The sequence below is a fragment of the Rhamphochromis longiceps genome, linkage group LG17 (assembly GCF_057381845.1).
Source record: "Rhamphochromis longiceps isolate RC_006_pf linkage group LG17, R_longiceps_female_GT1.1, whole genome shotgun sequence".
In the NCBI taxonomy this organism is placed as follows: domain Eukaryota; kingdom Metazoa; phylum Chordata; class Actinopteri; order Cichliformes; family Cichlidae; genus Rhamphochromis; species Rhamphochromis longiceps.
This window is the reverse complement of record NC_140573.1, coordinates 2,339,219-2,353,172: the sequence shown is the minus strand read 5'-3', so window position 1 is coordinate 2,353,172 and position 13,954 is coordinate 2,339,219. Positions and strand designations below refer to the sequence as shown.

General features: G+C 42.8%; 1 protein-coding gene across 2 annotated transcripts; it reads left to right on the top strand.

Annotated features, from left to right (window-relative positions):
• Positions 1–253: 253 nt before the first annotated feature.
• On the top strand, positions 254–8,071 carry nfyba (nuclear transcription factor Y, beta a). Of its 2 annotated transcripts, none has more exons than XM_085387017.1 (7): positions 254–373; positions 2,194–2,287; positions 2,384–2,514; positions 4,731–4,928; positions 6,957–7,035; positions 7,107–7,186; positions 7,524–8,071. In XM_085387017.1, the coding sequence occupies exons 2-7, from the start codon at positions 2,194–2,196 to the stop codon at positions 7,554–7,556; spliced, it is 615 nt and encodes a 204-aa protein (XP_085243143.1). In that variant the 5' UTR covers positions 254–373; the 3' UTR covers positions 7,557–8,071. The 2 variants fall into 2 exon arrangements, with proteins under 2 accessions (XP_085243143.1, XP_085243144.1); XM_085387018.1 differs by lacking the exon at positions 254–373 and adding an exon at positions 403–666.
• Positions 8,072–13,954: the final 5,883 nt, after the last annotated feature.

Here is a 13,954-nt window from a genome sequence, read left to right as displayed (position 1 = left end):
ACGTAGACGTTTTCTGGAAATCCACGCGCTACAAGATGCGTTCATTTGCTGCCGTAGATGTAGGAACTACACTTTCTGTGAGATTACATTATATTACATTATAACCAATGTGTACTTTATCTAAGGATGTAAGGGTTTTCTACTTCGTTTATGTTACTTCTTGGACATATAGTTTCGATAACAGTACCAACTACCATTCCTATGTAGATGTGGGCTTGTGCGGTACTGAAGGTCATGAACGCAGCACGGGCCTCTACTGTTGAGATGGGGTACTGCAGCCGCGGCTCCGCGCTGGGACTGGTCCTTTTGCAGCCATTTTCTGTCCAACCAAACAGCCGTCTCAGGAAGGTAACCAACCAGGGCTTCATTGCAGGTTTGTTCCTGGCTCCGGCCAATGATTGCTAACCGATTTCTCGTTAGCTCGAATGGAAATGTCCGTCTCTGTCTGATTTTTTTATTTGTTGTCTGGGTGAATGAGGGCTGCTCATCAGGAAGTATCCAGCGGGTGAAAGTTTAAAAATGACTACTAAACATTTCGGCCCTGGTCACGTCTTGCTATGCTGTGCACCACAAAGAACAGGCCAAGGCGGACGCGAATTGCGTTGGATCTGCAGTGAGAATGTATTTAAGGGACACTCAGTGCCTGAATAGGGTTAACTACTCAAGGTAACAGTCCACTGGAAAGCTTCTCTTCATTACGTTAAAAGCACTGGTTTCCCCAATATTGGCGAGGCCACGGGCTAACCCCATCCCCGGGTTAACATTAGCTAACATTAGCTAAAAATGTCACAAATGATAACCGCTACTTACCACACGGTAGCCAAACACATGCCAGTGTATTTAGCATGTGGCTAACGTAAGCTGGCCTCACCGTTGGCTTACAGCTGTTTTACGTTTTCCCTTTCAGATAAATGCTAACAGTTCCAGTGGGTAGCTAGCTGTGTCATGCCAAGTTAAACATTTCTCAGTGCAAACACACAGGCCGATATAAAAGTGCGCACAGTATGAGGGAGCGCTGTTATTGTGGCATTCCTCCTTATACACGTCTGAGTACCGAAATACGCTACTTAACCAAGCTAGTCGTTAGTAGAAACTCAGGATGCAGATAAACCCTCTAAAACAAGCACCAAGACGCAATAGCAACAAACCCGCCAAGTCAGTCTGCTGGAAAACAAAAACACACGCATGTATCAGGATTGGGTGACAACACAAAACACGTTTGGCGCACTATTAACGGCCAGGTTACCTCCACCGAATAAGACCTACTGATATTTAGTGTACATTGAAATGTTGAATGACTTAGTATTACGCTATAAAAACATTGCGATGGCCTTCTCTCCCTGATAGATGCGATGTTATAATAAAGTAGCCTTTGCCTTTAGCTTACCAGTTGATTGAACAGCTGAATGACCTCGTTAATTAATACATAATAAAAGAAAAAAATAATTAAAGTGTCCTAACCTGCAACAATTAAAGCTAGCTGCCCCCTTATTTACAAAGAGTTGCTACAGTAACAGCTTCTTTTAGTTGGTATTATTTTTAATGCCCTTCCTGACACAAGCCCAAAGGGATTTGTGTCTCCTCCCGGGATCGAACCAGCGATCTTTCACTTGTTAGGTCAACCCTTGATGTGTGTTTCGCTGTTGATTGCAGGGTTTGACATATGGCCTAAAACATTATGATAAAAATGCTCAAATCAGTCAGCATTGATCATTATCATGATCCATTTAAAAATACTATTACTTTAAACTTTAAAGCTTCTGTGTTCATTTAAACAACACCTTACCCTACTCAATACAACAGTAGGTCTGCTACTGTCAAGCAAAAGATCAATAAATAAAATGGATAAATGGTTTGTTTAACAGGTCATAGCTGCACTTTCTTTTGTGCTCACCCATGTCAGACATATCTAGGTCAGTCTGAGTGTTGGAGTCACAGTGTAGCTACGGAGAAAAACAGCAAGCAGGCATTATTTATTCTGTTTCATAGCTCAGAGCATAGTAAAACAGCATGTGGCTGAATCCCAAAGGAAAACATCTTCTCCTTCCTAGAGGAGCATGCATGCTGGGACCCTTCTAAATAACTCAGATCATGCCTAAGGTGTGGCTCTAAGAAGCTGGCTACATTCAGGCTTCATAGGTTTACTGTAGTGCTACAGCTCCAAATAACTAAGCCAGCTGTGTGGTATTGCAGATGGACGGAGACAGCTCGACCACCGACGCCTCCCAGCTGGGCATCACTGGAGAGTACATGGCTTCCAGTCACTATGTTCTCCAGCCTCAGGAAGGTAAGGAAAAACAAAGTGTCAGTATAAAATCATCATCTTCATCGAAGTGCATTTTGGCTTTGTTCTTATAGCGCTGACTCTCTGTGTGTTTCATAGATGATGGAGATGAGAATCTGAATGACCATGAAGACGGCAGCAGTAAGGAGAACTACAGGGAACAGGACATATATCTTCCCATTGCTAATGTGGCTCGCATCATGAAGAATGCTGTTCCTCAGACTGGAAAGGTTTGTGAGGGATGAAAGGGAAGAGAAAGAAAACAGAAATAATAACGCCTTCACACAGTATGTTATTGAGCTCACAAAGAGATTCTTAACCTCCTCAGTTTCACTTTCATCCTGGCCACCTTTAAATAGCTTTCACTGTTACGATAAGCACCTCTTCTAGCTTTGCCTCAGCAAGAAGGGCCGTCTGGTGAGATGTCTCACTCATGCTACTTTGACAGCCATCGTTAGAGATGGGAGATCACTCTTTAATGTCATTGCACAGTCATACCTAGTACACTAGTGCTGTACAAGTCCTTCAGGGTGTGTGTGAATGTGTGTGTGAATGGGTGGATGACTGAAAGTAGTGTAAAGCGCTTTGGGGCCCATAGGGACTGAGTAAAGCACTATACACATACAGGCCATTTACCATTCAGGGAGGGAGAAGGATGTCCAGTGATTTTTGGGCCATATTAATGACCCTCTGAAGTGCTTCTTTGTGTGCCATGGTGCAGCTGGAGAACCACACACAGATGCAGGATGTCAGCACACTTTCAATGGTAGAAGACGACCAGCAGCTCCTTCAGGCCCATTTTTCTGAGGATTCTCAGAAAATGGAGATGCTGTTTTGCCTTCTTTACAACCACTGAGGTGTTTGAGCTCCACTGGAGGTCTGAGTCTATGTGCACACCCAGGAACTTGAAACTGGAGACCCTTTCCACACACTAACCATTCATGCTGATGCAGCTCAGACTTCCTCCTTCTAAAGTCGACTCTCAGCTCTTTTGTCTCGGTGGTATTGAGGTCCAGATTGTTGTCTACACACCAATCTGACAGCCTCTGAACCTCAGCTCTGTACGCCATCTCGTCGCCCCCAGAGAAGAGCCCCACTAAGATGGTATCATCTGGGTGGGTACTGACGCAGTCATGTGTGTACAGAGTGTACAGTGGGGGACTCGGTACACAGAGTTGTGGAGAGCCGGTGTTAAGGCTGAGGGCCCACTCTAACTCGCTGTACACGGTCTGACAGGAAGTCTCCGATCCAGCAGCAGGTGGTCGGAGGAAGTTCGATATCCAGCAGTTTAACTATTAGTCTGTCGGGGAGTATCGTATTAGAAGCAGAGCCAAAGTCAACAAAGAGCAGCCTGGCGTAACGGCCCTGTTGTTCCAGGTGGGAGATGGTGGTGTGTTGGTTGTAGCAATGGCATCTTCAGTTGATCTGTTAGCTCTGTATGTGGCAGGACATGATGTGATGTTGGACCAGTTTCTCGAAGCACTTCATTATAACAGGTGTTAGAGCAGCTGGGCGGCAGTCGTCGAGGCTGCTGAGGTTGGTACACTTTGGCAGTGAGACGATTGTGGCCGACTTTAGGCACCGCAGGATGCAGGACTGGGGCAGTGAAGCGTGAAGATCTTAGTGAAGACCCCCCGGCCTCTCTGATGCCTCTTTTCAGCTCATATCTGGCTGCACTGTACTGCTTGCTGTCACCAGACCTGAAGGCAGAGTCACGTTGCTTCAGCAGGACCTGGACCTCATTAGTCATCCAGGGTTTCTGGTTGGAATACACCCGGAGACGTTTGTCCACAGTGACGCTGTTGACAGAAGTTGATGTACGAGAGCACTGATGTGGGCTCTCGAGGTCCAGGTGTTCAAACACAGTCCAGTCTGTGTTTTCAAAGCAGTCCTGCAGCTGATGTGATGCATCTTCTGGACAGGTTTTCACAGTCTTTGTGGGGGGGGTCAGTGTATGCAGGGATCAGCAGCATGGACATGTGGTCTATGTTGGGATTTGTCACTGTATAAATAAAATTGAATGGAGCTGAATAGCGTTCGTTTGGATGTCTCACTATGGGAAATGGAGACTCCATTAATGCCAGACAAGCTTATCTCAAGCAATCACTGCAATAGCCAGCAGCTCACCTATCCACGCGAGGACCCAGTGCCAGCACTGCTTGAGCTACACCTGAAGTGGAGACGTCCAGCCTGTAAAACCAGACGAAGGTGAGAGGTGAAGACCAGCTCGCTGCTGCACAGATGTCCTGGATTGACACCCCTCTGAAAAGGGCTCAGGACACTGTCATATAGCAAGTTAAGCTATGCTTCAAAGTATATGAGGAGTACGCAGGGAGACACATCACATAGTGAGACGTGGAAACGAATGCTAAGAACTTTGGCCTGATGCAGTTTCCAAAGGCCAGCTTTGAATCGTCTGTAATGTCTGCGTCTCTTTTTTGCACAGATTGCAAAAGATGCCAAAGAGTGTGTGCAGGAGTGCGTGAGCGAGTTTATCAGCTTTATCACATCTGAGGCGAGTGAGCGTTGTCACCAGGAAAAGAGGAAGACCATCAATGGGGAGGACATCCTGTTTGCCATGTCCACGCTGGGCTTTGACATGTATGTGGATCCACTGAAGCTCTACCTGCAGAAGTTCAGAGAGGTGAGGCGCAGCTTCCCATTTATTTGGATATTTAAGTTGAGATTCTGAATATTGTCATGTTTCTGTGATTGCTCACTGCTCAAGTTTTGTGTTTCATTGTTAATACTGCTGTTTGATGGATCCAAACTCCTCAAATAACTCGAGAGCTATGAATGCAAGTAGCTTTGATGATCACATAGAGTTTTAGAACATGATACTGTTCTTATGCCCTTTTTATCTACCTGTGTGATTCACAACAGTCCAATTTATCAGGACCATAAGGCAGCTGTGTTCACAGGTGTCACCAGTACAGTCAGATTTTTATTTGCAGTCTAATTTGATTACTCAAAATCTGATTAATTAGCTTGAAAAATGTAAGTTTGCACAGCTACTTGGATTCCTCTGACCAGTACTGAAGTGGTGCAAGTGGAGGGATTGGGATAGATGCTGTTAAGCAATGAAAAATTGTAGAATGGAATTCTCAGTCGAATCAGGGAATCCATAAACTCCAACAAACCTTTTTTTTTCCAGAAAGCAACATAGTGCTAGTACCAGTAATGTTTGTGAATGAAGCCGTGGTCATTTCTGGAATGTGTGTGCTGATTAAAGCGTTTTCTCATGTAAGCTTATAGATGAGATATTATTTAGAAATTGGTAATTAAATCATGTTGTAGTTTCTTCTGGGTTCAATTCAATTCAATTGTATTTATATAGCGCCAAATCACAACAAAAGTCGCCTCAAGGCGCTTCATAGGTACAGAGAAAAACCCAACAATCATATGACCCCCTATGAGCAAGCACTTTGGCGACAGTGGGAAGGAAAAACTCCCTTCTTGCCATGTTAATTAGTTGATGTCGTTACTTGTAATTAGGGCTGCCACGATTTGTCGACTAGTCACGATTACGTCGACTATCAAAATCGTCGACGACTGATTTAATAGTCGACGCGTCGTTTGAAGCTTTGTAAGATCACAAAAGACGCAGGAGTAAGTGGCAGGATTTAAGAGTGTAATAACGGACTGAAACAGAAGATGGCAGCACTGCATGTACAAGGATGTCAGCTACCGTTAAACCCCGAAGAAGAAGAAGAAGCAGCTGTGTCCCAGAATTCATAGCGCGGCCCAGCGCAGTTTCCAACAATGGCGGCAGCTAGTTAGTTTTAATGTTACTCTTATTATTCTTTCTGGGTCACAAAATAAACGTTTAACATATTTTCAGGCGAGAATGTAGCTGTGTAAACCTCAAATATCTGCTCAGTTTATCAGGACACCACATATTTTCAAAAGCGCTCCGACGTTTTCGGAGACATCTGTTACCCACTAGCTCGTTAGCGAGCCGGGGGGCTAGGCTCACTAGCGCCGGGAGAACACCGGACTCCCCGCAAATCGTTTTCAAACCCACCGCCGTCTTTGGCTACTCAGGTTAAATATATATGAGTCACTTAGATAACTTAAAATGTTATTGTTTGGCTTTTTTTTTAGTATTTTATTTGTTCCTGAGTAAATCAGTTTGTCTGAGATTAAAGTTATAGTTTTTACACAGCTGAATAAACATCAAGCAGACAGCTGATTATCAGAAGTGTGAGATGCTCAGAATTTACTCCGGTGTCCCGTTATATTTTAGATAGCAAGGAGTTTATTAAACTTCACCGAAACAATCTGCAAATTTCATTAAAATTTAATAAACTATCATCTTGTCTTTATTTTTAGTTAGCACCTGAAACACTTAAAGCTGTAAGCTAATGATAGTTATAAGAGCAGATTCTGCTGGTGCAATAAGCTGTAGTTTTACGTCCAATGGATGATGATCTGATTAGTCGACTAATCGCAAAAATAATCGGTGACTAGTCGACTATCAAAATAATCGTTTGTGGCAGCCCTACTTGTAATGACTGTTAAATACAGCGGTCCTGCTCGCTGATGATCAGATAATCAAACACACGAGTTTGGCAGCACCTGGCTGCTTCTACTCTTGTAAATGCTGCACGTGTAATTGGTGTTTCGTAGCACTGCACAGAATAACGTGAAAATGTTTTCTGCTGTCTTCCAGGCAATGAAGGGGGAGAAAGGAATGGCAGGTGTGACTGTGGGAGAAGGCCTTAGTGAGGACCTCTCAGAGGACAGCTTCAGTAAGTGAAACACAAGCAGCGTCCCCTCGTTAATGAACAGTCCTAATCAATTCCACTTCTTTTCTCATCAGCAAATCCACTGCCAGCTGGGATTATCACAGCAGATGGTCAGCAGCAGAACGTTATGGTGTACACCACATCATATCAACAGGTAAAAGAACATAAGTGCTGTGCTGTGCCTTTATCTTGCTACTAAGAGGAAACACATCAGTCATGTAGTTGGATTGTTTTATCCTAAGTTTGGAAAACTCTTTGCAGTCAGCTCGACAGAAAATTGTGTAATAAAAGCAGAAGCTAAACCTGATGACAGGTTTCTTTGGCTAACTCTGCACAGATGTGCCTGAATACATTTTACTGTGTGGACACAGCCGAGTACTCGTTATAGTTTGTATATTGACTCATGGTCTGTAATTTGTATTCTTCATCTTGTGATTGTTTTTCGTGAAAAGTGGAATTTTGTTGGTGATGCTCGCTTCTCTTTGTTCCAGATTCCCACTGTACAGCAGATCCAGTTTTCATGACGAGGCTCCATCACTCCCAGCCTGAACGCCGCGGCTCCGTGCACACTCTCCGATCACCGATGACATCTGGCCCGGCCGACGGGTGAAGGTTATCAGAGAGAGAGCAGGGGGTGTTGCAGAATCCCTCATGTACAGAGAAGCCACTGCCTGTTTAGTAGAAAGTGTAGTTTCTAGTTGCAGTGTTCCAGATGTTTTGGAGCTTCCAGAGCAGCTGGGAAATTCAAGGCTTTATTTTAAAGGCTAGTCTTCGTACATGATTTAGTGATGAATTCCTGTTTGTGCTTTCGTGTTAATGTGTTTGCTTTTATGCCTTTTTTTCCTTCCTCTTCTCTGGGGTAGGGCTGGGTTGGACGGGGTTATAAAGGGAAATGTTGCATTGGATGCTTTTTTTTTCATGTCTTCTCTGTTTGAATCAAGAGGAGCCGTCTCACTAGATTATGCAGCTCTTTTGTAAGTTGACAGTTTACCATGTGCTTTAATGTCCTAAAAATCCTTTGAATAAAATTTGAAAAGTCTCCTCTCTGTGTTTCCCCCGGTCCCAGTGCCAAACCCACACGTCTTAGTCTGAGTCTCAGTGTGTGTTACTTCCTGCTTTATTTTGATAGTCTCCTGTCATGTATGTTATGTTCAGTTTTGTGTGTGTCCTCATCTCCTGCTGTGTATACATTGTCTGCGCCTCTCTCTGCTCTGTGTTACGTCCCCTCTAGCTGTGTGTTCTCCATAGTTCCTAGTTTGAATATATAAACATAATGATGTATCAATCGCAGAATACCCATATGAGGTCCTGTATGATATACATGCACACACCTCTAACTAACCAGCCTCTCTGAGGCTGATTTAAGGCTCATGTTATTATTGGGCGATAACATGTCAAAATGCTCCCTGACAGCTGATATTTTTTGGGGGTGGCTTCCTAATGTGCTCGTGGTGATCCTCAGAACCTCAGATCCAGTTCAAAATTTGAATTCCCGCGTTTTTTTTAACAGCTTGAGTAACATAACAAGGCAAAGCTTCTTAAATAGCAAGACCCCAGTAGATAATGTTTTGAAAATATGTCTGTTAAAAAGTGAAACTGTGGCATATAAAATAAGTACTGATGCTCTATATTACAGTTTTTCTCAGTCGCTTTGGTGCGTTTCTCAGAACACCATTAACATTTGCACAGCAGTTAGTGCATTTCCCAAAACAATTAGTGCAAACTGCAAAACCTAGTGGATAGCCTGCAAAAGCACGTCACATGCACAGAATTGATTATCCATACCTCAAAAGCAAGTATCCATGTCAATGAAACTGTCAGTGCCATCAAAATGAAAAGTCTTGACACCATCTTTATGAACAAGATAGTCAAATGGCATTGTCATGTTTCCACTATGACAGTTTATAATTTCAGTGTTTCCCATTGCAAAAACAATTGGTGACACCTGAAAATGCTGACGACAGCACTATGGCCTACCTGTACAGCCATCTGAAATGTGCAGTAAAGTCACTGTAGATGTTATGGGAGTCTTGGGAGTAACTGAGACACTGAATACGTACGTTTCACATTTCCATTGTGTAGAAGTGTTTGTAATCCTACAGAATTGTGCAAAAGAAAAATATGCTACAGTCACTTGTGCACTGTAGAATACATGTAAACATAAAATCACCCATTTGGTAGAGCTGTGCACTAATGTGAACAATAAACAGCACATGTAACAGTACAGTAAATCATTCTGGCACATCCAGACGTTCCTGTCTGTCTGGCCACATATTTTCATCTACATCACAACAGATGTTATCCCTCGCAATGCAGCGAGGAAAGTATCTCCTGGAGTGGCGAATCCATCCTCTGCAGGACCCTGCTGTGATGTCGTCACATGCTGCATCCATGCCTGCTAGCAGGGCCATTTGCTCATGTGGATTTCATTTTTCTTGAGTACTCTGTCAATTGTTGAAATTGGAACAGATTCAATATTGCCAAATACCGTGTAATTCTCTATGACAGCGCTTTGTATGTCTCTCAGCTTTATTGCATTGTTTGCAATGACCATTGCACAAATGGCTTCTTCTTGCTGTGGGGTAAAAAGGGGCCCTCTTCCGCCTCCGCGAGGTTGTCTTACAATCCTATGTGGTGCAGAGTGAACTTTTTGTGAAATTGCAAATACAGTACAGTAACATGTGATGTGTCTGAGATGGCACAGTACAGTACAGTGTATTACTGTTTGCATACTTGTTTTCCCTACGGAATGTTTGAATGATTGAACTGACAGTAGTTCTACCAATATTGGGTTGCACCCTTCGACCAGCCTCCTCCATGGTGAGGCCGTGATTGACAACATGGTCCACAATTGTAGCCCTTATTTCATTAGGAATCCGCCTATATCTGCCTCTTCTCCCTCTTCCCCTTCCTCCCTGCATCCTCACCCCTCTTCCACGGTGCTGATCTTCCATTTTGTGTAACAGAAGTGTAGAAATGGTACACACTAGCTCCTGCGCAGTTTATATATGCTTGCCAATTGGGGATTCACAGGATTCATCCATAATTGACAGTGAACAAGTTGTTTGTCATTGGTTACAACTAAACTTTCACACGCCTCCTCATGAGTGACAGCTGTAATTCACCCGAGATCAATTGTTCAATTTCGGAGACATTTCCAGGAACAATGATACAGGAAGGTATAGGATTTGCTTGACAGATGGCCAATATTTGGCATGTGATAACTAGTTCAACAATTTTGTGTGTGATGACTCAAGCAATGGATGTATGACTATTAGTTTTATTAGGAACGACTATTCAGCATCCATAGGTATGATTACTTTTGACTGACATGACATAAGCAAATGGAAATGTCAGAAAGCAGCAGGGAAATGTATGGAAGCAACTGATTCATGTCCAAAATCATTTGCAGTTTGTTCAGAGAGAGGAGAAATTGCTACTATGATGTGCACAAATGACTGAGTGTTGTGGAGGTTGAACTAATAGTTATGAGAATTTCAATTCTGATCTGAGAAACGCACCAAAGCGACTGAGAAAAACTGTAATGCTCATAACATACTCTGTCACTAAATCATCCAGATCTTTGTTGAGATAAACGCAGAGCTCCCTGATTACACATCAAGCTCATCCAAATTATACAAGTATTTTTACCTGGCCCATGTGTTTCACTCTGCAGTCTTCTTCCTGTCCTATAATCTTGGCTTTTTAAACAGCTGTATGAGTTTGGCAGATAGCACATCTGTCTTTGAGAGAAATCTGGGCAGCAGTGGCACCGTGGTAATACGCTTTAACTTTGCATTCATCTGAAAAGAGAAGTTATAACAAAAAATACTCTGAGAAACTCTAATTTGACCAGCACACATTCACATAATCCTTTACGGTTTCTTAGCTGTAGATTCCCAACTCTGCCAAAAAGAGCTCAAACATGCACCAAAGTGGTCATTAAACATCTTCACCTCCTCGATGACGCTATGAAATTCTCCCTGTTGCTGTCTTGTGAGAATTCAATTCATTTGGCACAACTAGCTGGAGTGAGGGGTAAGCCCACCCAGATAAACCCAGAATCTCAGTTTCATCCTTGTCTTCTTAATAACATCAGGACCAGCTGATTGTTGCCTGACTTCATGTTTTTCACACTTCTTTATTATGAGAACAATTTTTTAAAAGAAAAATCTCATCTCATCAAGTTTTCTGTGTGTGTATGAGTTATAAAACATTTATAGTTCCAAAAATGAGGAATTGCATGTCATGTGTATCTTTTACTTGCAGCACTCTCAGTGTGTAGGCCTTTAGGGAATTTCTGTTTTGAAATTTTTGCTACTTTCAGCTTCCTTTTAAACCACACATCATTAGTGCAGGGCAGCTCTGCCTGTGAAACAACAGGCATTAAATGCTCATTAGCTATTTGAAAATCGTTAGCCACTGAGAATACACTAATTTATTCACCTTTGACACTAATGAGACCATAGTACAGGGTGGGCTATTTATATGGATACACCGTAACAACATGGGAATGGTTGGTGATATTAAAGTCCTGTTTGTGGCACATTAGTATATGTGAGGGGGCAAACTCCTCAAGATGGGTGGTGACCATGGTGGCCATTTAGAAGTCGGCCATCTTTGATACAACTTTTGTTTTTTCAATAGGAAGAGGGCCATGTGACACATCAAACTTATTGGTAATGTCACAAGAAAAACAATGGTGTGCTTGGTTTCAACGTAACTTCTTTCATGAGTTATTTACAAGTTTCTCTTTGTTCACAGCCATTGACATGTCGAAGAGGTTAACACGTGAGGAGCGAAATTGTGTTGATATCTGGTGAACGCAGTAACCGGGCCATTGCAGCAGATTTCAATGCAAGACACCCTACGAGACCACCCATCTCGCATGCTACAGTCAGCAAACTGCTTGCTAAGTTTCGTGAAACTGGTTCAGTGTTGGATTTGCCAAAATGTGGACGCAAGAAAACTGTCACTGATGAAGAAACATCAGTGGCTGTCCCAGCTTCATTCAGCAAGAGCCCACAGCGTAGCACTCGCCGCATGTCACTGGAGAGTGGCATTAGTCAAACATCCCTTCAGTAGATATTAGCTACTCACAAATGGCACCCTTACAAACTCCAGCTACTGCAGCATCTCAGCGAGGATGACCCAGATCGGCCACAGAATTTGCAGAATGGGCAAAACAAAAGTTGTAACAGGACCCTCAGTTCACGCAGAAGATTTTGTTCAGTGATGAGGCAAACTTTTATGTGAATGGTGAAGTTAACAAACAAAACCACCGCTATTGGTCTGATACTAACCCACATTGGATGGATCCCTCCAAGACTGTTGGAACAACAAAAGTGATGGTTTGGTGTGGTATATGGGGACAACGATAGTGGGTCCATTCTTCATCAATGGAAACCTCAAGGCCACTGGATGTTTGAAATTGCTACATGATGATGTGTTTCCCTCTTTATGCACTGAAGCTGGCACGTTCCCTGAGTTTTTCCAGCCCATTCTGCAAATTCTGTGCAACGTAACTTTATTCTAAGTCATGAAAGAATAAAGTTACGTTGAAACCAAGCACACCATTGTTTTTCTTGTGACATTACCAATAAGTTTGATGTGTCACATGGCCCTCTTCCTATTGGAAAAACAACAGTTGTATCCAAGATGGCCGACTTCTAAATGGCCACCATTGTCACCACCCATCTTGAGGAGTTTGCCCCCTCACATATACTAATGTGCCACAAACAGGACTTTAATATCACCAACCATTCCCATGTTGTTACGGTGTATCCATATAAATGGCCCACCCTGTACAAAAAAACCATGAGGAAAGTGTGACAGTCTGACACTTTTGTCTGTGACGTCTAAATCTACCAAAGTCTTTGATGTACAGTTTGTGCTCATTACAAATTTCAGGTGCAACAAGAGGAATAAAAGAATAAAAATAATAATAATGAAAAATAAAAGGAATAAAATCGTCCACAAGTTAAAAATAAATATTTTTACAACTCACTATGACCAGTCAGTTTTCACAAAGGCAGTAGAACATAGTCAATATTTAACACAATGATCTACCAAAAACAACTGTAAACTACTTATTTCAGCAAATAAGAGCATCCATGCACCACCCAGACTTGAGACAGAGCTATCAATCTGTCGATCCTTTTTGTGTCTGGGCTGGGAGCGGTTTCCTGTGTTGAGTCAAATTAAGCTGCAGGCCCTGCGACAGACTGGCGACTAGTTCAGGGTGCACCCCGCCTCCTGGCCTTGGGTTCCAACCCCCCTGCGGCCTTGAATACATACCTCACAATACATACCTTACTGGAAGCCTTCAGTGTGACACATACTACAACATATCTTCTATATGCATTTTTATTTTTATCTGAAAACTCACCACTAAAAGTAGCTCCACTCTCACAGTCTCAAGGCTCTTTTCAGGGGGCAGGGGGCACTGTGTTCTTTTAATGGCTAAAGTAGCACCTGCTAGGTTTCTTAAATGAGTGCGCTAAATTATTTTTCAGCTACCATCCCAATGGGACGAAGGTGTTTTGAGATGTGAACCTCTTCAGCTGTGTTAAACTCTTCCTCAGTTACATGAAGTTTGTATCAGGTGCACCTCAGCACACTGTGTAGTTCAGATTTCTGTCTCTACCTTCACTTGAAGTGAAGTTCATGAACTCATTTCCAAATAAAGTAGCTTCTATTTTGTGGGTCACGCCCTCTTTGTACCTCTTTAATAGGTTCAATGATGGATCCTGGAAGTCCGCTGTGAAGATCACTTTTTATCAACTGTGTTCTGTTTATTTGTCTTCAAGAGAAAACAGAGGAAACAAGACTGAAGACAGCATGGACTATGAGCCATTAAAAAGATAAAGATTACATCTTTTAATCAGAGTGATGATAGTGATGTGTCCTCGCTGGCCTGACC

Excerpts from the sequence above, each read along its gene's own strand:
- nfyba (XM_085387017.1), top strand. The coding sequence starts at position 2,194 with ATGGACGGAGACAGCTCGACCACCGACGCCTCCCAGCTGGGCATCACT. Across the intron at positions 4,929-6,956 it reads ACCTGCAGAAGTTCAGAGAG|GCAATGAAGGGGGAGAAAGG; the intron begins GTGAGGCGCAGC and ends GCTGTCTTCCAG. Across the intron at positions 7,036-7,106 it reads CCTCTCAGAGGACAGCTTCA|CAAATCCACTGCCAGCTGGG; the intron begins GTAAGTGAAACA and ends TTTTCTCATCAG.